Source organism: Lutra lutra, chromosome 7 (assembly GCF_902655055.1).
Source record: "Lutra lutra chromosome 7, mLutLut1.2, whole genome shotgun sequence".
Classification (NCBI taxonomy): domain Eukaryota; kingdom Metazoa; phylum Chordata; class Mammalia; order Carnivora; family Mustelidae; genus Lutra; species Lutra lutra.
Window position 1 is genome coordinate 68469744 of NC_062284.1, and position 7305 is coordinate 68477048.

A 7305-nucleotide genomic window follows, 5' to 3' on the forward strand; every position below is an offset into this window, starting at 1 on the left:
ATTGGCTCAGAGTTAGTGCACAACTACTTGCAATGTGTATAAATTAATGAATAAATGAGTAGATAGATGTCAAAGAAATTTGTTATTTAAAAGGATAATAAGGGCGCCTGGGTGGCTCAGTGGGTTAAGTCGCTGCCTTCGGCTCAGGTCATGATCTCAGGGTCCTGGGATCGAGGCCCGCATCGGGCTCTCTGCTCAGCAGGGAGCCTGCTTCCCTCTCTCTCTCTCTCTCTCTGCCTGCCTCTCTATCTACTTGTGATCTCTCTCTGTCAAATAAATAAATAAAATCTTTAAAAAAATAAAATAAATAAAAAAATAAAAAATAAATAAATAAAAGGATAATAAGACCATTTCTAGAGAGTGAAAACCAGTGAGAAGGCAGCAAAAATAAGAGAAATTCAGATTATCTCAATATCATAACCTAATGAAATGATGATGACATGTCTGAAAAGACTAAAACACTAAACACATATTTCACATCAATATATAAATGATAAAATTATGTATACAAATACAAATTATATATACAAATTTTGTATATATATATACAAATATATATATACAAAATCATCATATTTTTTAAAAAGAGCTATACATTTGAGGCTAAAGAGAATATTTCATTCTGTAAAATTGTTTAAAATAGATGATGAATATAAGCAGATAGATAACAACAAAATAAAAGGTATATGTGACAATCATTATAAAAATAAGTGTTCAGAAGCAAAGCTGCATAGAGTTGTCAAAAAAATTTAATGGAAAACATGGGACTCTAGATTGAGAAGGGTAAGAAATAAAAGATGGTGTGCAGGGGTGCCTGGTGGCTCAGTGGGTTAAAGCCTCTGCCTTTGGCTCAGTCATGATCCCAGAGTCCTGGGATCGAACCCTCATCCGGCTCTCTGCTCAGCAGGAAGCCTGCTTCCCACCTGCCCCCACCCCTCGCCTGCCTCTCTGCCTACTTGTGATCTCTCTGTCAGATAAATAAATAAACTCTTTTAAAAAAAAGATGGTGTGCAGAGAATGCTTACAGTACCACTGACTATATTTTCTATGCTGGACCTTTTATTCCTGTGGCTTATTCATTCCACAGTTAGAAGCCTATACCTTCTATTCTTCTTTACCCATTTTGCACATTCCCCTAACTCTGGCAACCATCAGTTTGTGCTCATTTCTATAGTTCTGGTTCTGCTTTTGTTTGTTCATTCATTTGTTGTGCTTTTTAGGTCCTACATGTAAGTGAAATTACATAGTTTTTATCTTTCTTTGTCTGACTTATCTCACTTAGTTTAACACCCTCTAGGTCCATCCATGTTGTTGCAAATAGCAATATCTTATCCTTTTCATGGTTGTGTAATATTCCTGTGTGTGTGTGTGTGTGTGTGTGTGTGTGTGTGTGTGTGTTATCCTCTTTATCCATTAAAATATTACCCATGTTTCAACTAATGGAAATTAGAAAAATATATTATGGAAGTGAAACTTACACGAGAAAGTTCCAGCTAATTTCGATATAAAATTCCAAAGTTCTCTAAAGTAAATGTTAAAAGGAGATAGGTATAAATTAAATGGACTTCTGCTCTCAGTATAATGTAGAAGAATTCAAAACACCTATGCTTCCACAGTAACAACAAAAGAAACCCAGACAAAACAAAAATCTTACTTTTCTATGAGGTTGGTGAAGAGCAGTGGGTGTTAGTAAGCAGGACTGGCTATATCATTTGTGCCAATGCACAGTCCCTTGTCCAAAAATTAAGAATTTTAAGATAGCAACATGAGACTACTAAAACAAGTGTGGGGTCCATTTAATCACGAGGCCCTGTGCAACTACCCATGAAGCCTCCCTACATGGAAGCCTTAATGACCAGAAATCCAAAAAGAAATATTCTCTTCATAGTGAGCATAAAGGTCTGGCAGCTTCCTTACCTGGCAGCAAGCTCTGATCATCCATTGAGGAAAGTGTTGGTCTGCCATGATGCAGTAACTTTGAGGAGATGAAGAGATATCACTTGGACCTCAGTCGTTGATGTGAGCTGGAGGAACAGGCTGGAGTCTGAAAGACACCCAAATACAAAAATATATGAGTCAGACAAGCAATCTCTTCCCAGACCACTATGCCTCACTTCTGAGTTTTGTCTAAAAAGCAGCAGTCAAGGACGGGCTGGAAAGATAGAGAACTTATATAGGCCAACACATTCTTATGGCACTTGGGTTCCATGGCCCTGACAGAGTCGACTCCAAAGATGAAGCAAAAATGTAAAAAAACTTTAGTCCCAACTTCTCCCAATTCAATATTGACAAGCTATAAGTTGGCTATGATGAGAGAAGTTGGAAATTGGGTTAGTCAAAAGTGAACTCAATCCAATTAAAGCTGAAGCCAACCCTAAAGTTCAACTCAAGTCTAGGAGGAATAAAAAGATCAACATCTCACTTTGAATGCCAAGGAGAGTAATAGGCTTGTGCTTTCTGAAGACTAAGTAACACTAAATTATACTTTGTCCTCTACAAGTTTTTTCCATAATGTCTAATGCACAATAAAACAATTACAAGAATACAAACAAGAAGTAAAATGGGACCCATAATCAAGAGAAAGCACAGTCGATACAAACCAATTCACTGAGAACACAGTTGTAACTAGCAGGCAAGGACTTTATAGCATCTGTTACCAATATGTTAAAGATTACAATATAGGGGCGCCTGGGTGGCTCAGTGGGTTAAAGCCTCTGCCTTCAACTCAGGTCATGATCCCAGGGTCCTGGGATCGAGCCCTGCATCAGGCTCTCTGCTCAGCAGGGAGCCTGCTTCCCTCCCTCTCCCTCTGCCTCTCTCTCTGCCTATTTGTGATCTCTGTCTTTCAAATAAATAAATAAAATCTAAAAAAAAAGATTTTACAATATAGGTTAGATTATGGCGCATGAAGAGATCGGGTATTCAAGGGAAACAAATTCTAAAAAAGAAACAAATGGAAATTCTAGAAACATGCACATATTAATCATAAGAAACTATTGTATCAACATTAATATTAGATAAGACAGACTTCAAGACAAGTATTACCAGGCATAAATAAGGTTATTTCATAGTGATAAGAGGTCAGTTCGTTAAGAAGACTTACCAATGTTAAATGTGTTTGGATCTAATAAAAGAGCCTCAAAATACATGTAGCAGAATTTTACAGAAATTTACAAAACTAAAGGGAAATATAGGTAAAAGCCACAATTACAGTTAGATCATTACACACCTCTCTGAATAATTGATGAATCAAATATGTACATACACACACATACAAACAAATCAGGAGATAAAAGATTTGAACAATACTTAAGTCAAGCAATATAACTTAAATGACATTTACAGAACAACTATACAAGTACAGAATACACACTCTTTGGGGCGCCTGGGTGGCTCAGTGGGTTAAGCCTCTGCCTTCGGCTCAGGTCATGATCTCAGGGTCCTGGGATTAAGCCCCACATTGAGCTCCCTGCTCAGTGGGGAGCCTGCTTCTCCCCCTCTCTCTGCCTGCCTCTCTGCCTACTTGTGACCTCTGACTGTCAAGTAAATAAATAAAATCTTAAAAAAAAAACAAACTAGAATACACACTCTTTTAAACTAATGGAACATAGAACATTCACCAAGATGAACCTATGCTGTATCATAAGACAAATCTTAAAAGTTACAAATAATTGAAATCATTCAGAGTATATTCTCTGACAAGACCAGTAAAAGAAAAAAACAGCAACAAAAAGATATCTGGAAAAATCTTAAATCTTAAATAATCCATTTCTAAGTAAAATATGGCTTACAGAAAAAAATAATAGAGAAAACTGGAAAAAACTCTTAACTGAATGGATAATAAAAGATAACGAAAACACAACATATCATGGTTGAGTGCTATTTACAAATGTTGATTTAAACAAAAATTAGAATATCATTATATTGAGAGATGAGGCGATAAGAACATGTGGAGGCAGAGAAAGAAGGAATGTTCATACACCTGAGGATGGTGTTATAAAAGAGCTTTATCATTGACTTCTATAGGAGAAAGTTCATGGATAATATCTGAAATTGTCAATCAAAAAATTGCAATATAAGTGTATTTTGAAATTTGCAATAAATAAGAGAAAAAATATTGAAAAGACATGAAAAAATTTTCCTTTTGAAAAGAGAACTGAGAATAGAATGGAGGAACTGGGGACCAAGGGATTTTGGCGAAAACTCTAGAATAGGACAAACTATCGGTGCTCACCAATATGTATATGTTTCTCTACATTTCCCAGGTTTGCTTGGGAGTTAAAGTGGGGGCCTGAGGAATGTAGGCAAAGTGATATATGTCACTTTTAGGGATGACCTCTAAAACCTTTTATATGACTCACCATGCTTTCTTTTTTGTCACATATGATGTTGGACTTAAGTCTTAGGAGACAGTAGAATCACTAAAACTTAAAAAAAAAAAAAAAAGAAGAAGAACCCAAAATCCAAAAAACAAACAACCTGCATCCTTAAATCTAATGTTTCATCTGACTAGTAACATCCTCAATGGATTCCCTGTGAGAAATAAAAGTTTATTATATTAAACCACTGAAATGTTGGGGTTGTCTTTGACAGCAGTAAATTCATTATGGTGGTTTTTAAAAAATGGCCACAAATTCTTTGACAATCTTTTGAGAAGTGGCATCTATCTATGCTCCATCTCCTATAATCTGGACACCCCTTAAAATATATTTATAACCAAAAGAATGTACAAGAAGTGATACTGTCTTACCCCTTGAGAGTAGGCCAGAAAAGAACATGTAGTTTATACCTTATTCCTTGCAACACTTGGCTTTGGAGCCCTGGGCCTAAACTAGAAGTCTAATTACCCTGTTGCTATCCTGTGAGGAAGTTCAGGCCACAGGAGAGGCTACGCATGTGATCTCTGCTAGCACTCACAGACTGCCAAGCTGACTTACCAAAGAAAAGCTGTCCCTCTGTTGCCTCCTGAACACACAATTCACAAACACAATAGAAAGGTTGTTTTAAGCCATATTTTGGAGTAATTTCTTACATAGCCATAGTGAGCCAATACTCGCATCACTTCAAATAATAAAGAGCATCATTTGTTTTTGTAATCTGTGCACCTGAACTAAAGAAAAAGGCGCAAATTACTTATTCTTGGCTTGGAGACTTTGCTAGTGCTACTTCTCTTACCCAGAAAGCTCATCTTTCTTCATAAAGCAGTGGCTTTCAAACTTTTTAAGGAGAAACACACAATAACAAATACATTTTATAAACACGGCCTAGTGCACCAGGATGTACACATGTGCACACAAAAAGATATTCTTTGACTTATGATGGGGTTATGTTTCCAAATACCCATCCTACGTTGAAAATGCATATAATACACTTAACATACTGAATTAGCTTAAATGTGCTTAAATGTGCTCAGAATACATGTTAACATACCGCTGGGCAAAATCATCTAACAGAAAGCCTATTTCATAATCAAATGTTAAATATGTCATGTAATTGAACACTCTATTGAAAGTGACAAACAGAATGGTTGTATGGGTAAAGAATAGTTCTAAAGTATAGAGCTTGTTCGTTGTTTACTCTAATGATGGCCTGGCTGAAGTGGCTGTGCATTATCGCAAGAGAGTTTCATCCTATGTATCATTAGTTCAGGAAAATACCAAGTCAAAATTCAAAGTATGGTTTCTACTGAATGCTTATCGGTTTCACACTATTATAAAGTTGAAAAATCCTAAGTCAATGAAATGTTAAGTCATGGACCACCTGTAATTTAAAACTCCATGAAGTGGGGCTCCTGGGTGGCTCAGTCAGTTAAGCATCTGCCTTCAGCTCAGGTCATGATCCTGGGGTCCTGGGATGGAGCCCCGCATCAGGCTCCCCGCCCAGGAGTGTGCTTCTCCCTCTCCCTCTACTGCTCCCCCTGTTTGAACTCTCTGTCTCTCCCAATCAAATAAATAAATAAAATCTAAACAAAAAACAAAACAAAAAACCTCCATGAAGTAATACTTAACTTTACCAAGTGCCATGCACTGACATTTTCACACTATACTAATTAGTTTCTTAAAATCTCTAGTTTTGGGGCACCTGGCTGGCTCAGTCTGTGGAGCTTGTGATGCTCCATCTCAGGGTTGTGAGTTCAAGTCCCACACTGGCCTTAGAGCACATTTAAAAGAAAATAACAACAACAACAAAAAATTAAATGTGTCGTTTCGACTCAGTATATTTGCTTGCTTACAAATGGGACCTCCACCAATCCCCTTGAAAAGCACTGCTCGGGGCCATATCATTCTCCAAAACCTTACTCAAGTCCAACCAATAAGCCTTCATTGGCCACACCATTTCTGAGCTTTTGTGAAATTCCTACAATTTATTAGTCATGTGTTTTCTATACTAGCCCTTTAACTTGATGTCCTTTTTTTTTTTTTTTTTAAGATTTTATTTATTTGACAGAGAGAAATCACAAGTAAGCAGAGAGGCAGGCAGAGAGAGAGGAGGAAGCAGGCTCCCCCGCTGAGCAGAAAGCCCGATGTGGGGCTCGAACCCAGGACCTGGGATCATGACCTGAGCCGAAGGCAGCGGCTTAACCCACTGAGCCACCCAGGCGCCCCTAACTTGATGTCCTAAGCTCCTCTAGGGCAAGCATCTGTCCTTGATCCTTCAGATGCTAAGTTCGAAGTACTCAATAAATACAATGCTCAGGGTCTGTGTTTCTGAATCTCACAGTCTTAACATGCACTCCTTAGTCTGGGATTTTCTTTGGGGTGGGGCAAGGAAAAGTGGTGTTATAATCTATCCACATTTTATGCTTAATTCCAAAATGGAAAAGTGCATAAAGCAGTTCCAACTCTACACGTGTGTAGTTTCCAAGCAAACCAAACCATCAAGATACAGTTTCCCTGATAGCTTTCGTGACTACTAGTACTCATCTTGACGTAGCCCTAAAAAAGTAATAGAACTAAGTTCTCACGACTAAAAGAGTTGTGGAATGGGTAAAATGGAAAAGTGTTCTGTAGGATCAGCATTTTTCACAACTCACTGCAACTACACCTTGAGAATATACTTCCAGAACCTCATTCCATTCAAGGGGCCTCCGCCAGGGTCAAGAGGAAACGCAGCGCAAGGCTGCCGGGCTGTGAGGACCAGCTCCACAACCGCGACCTCGCTTTCCGACCGGGTCTCCCAGGACCAGGGCGACTCCGCCGCCAGCCCAGAGGCTGAGGCGGGACTTCCCCTTCTAACCACGCCCCGTGTCCCTCCCCGCCCGTTACTTTCGTCGCGGGTCGTGCGCGGCGTCAAGCTCTGGCAACG

The 7305-nt window shown here is 38.5% G+C and overlaps 1 protein-coding gene across 1 annotated transcript in view; it reads right to left on the minus strand.

Annotated features, from left to right (window-relative positions):
- Positions 1-7260, minus strand: part of FAM227B (family with sequence similarity 227 member B) — a 194747-nt gene extending 187487 nt beyond the window's left edge. The window contains exons 1-2 of the mRNA XM_047738854.1: positions 7034-7260; positions 1918-2044 (exon numbers count right to left, since the gene is read on the minus strand). Of these exons, the coding sequence (XP_047594810.1) occupies positions 1918-1965 (48 nt within the window). The 5' untranslated portion in view covers positions 1966-2044; positions 7034-7260. The remainder of the gene's footprint in view (positions 1-1917; positions 2045-7033) is intronic.
- Between the last annotated feature and the right edge of the window lie 45 nt (positions 7261-7305).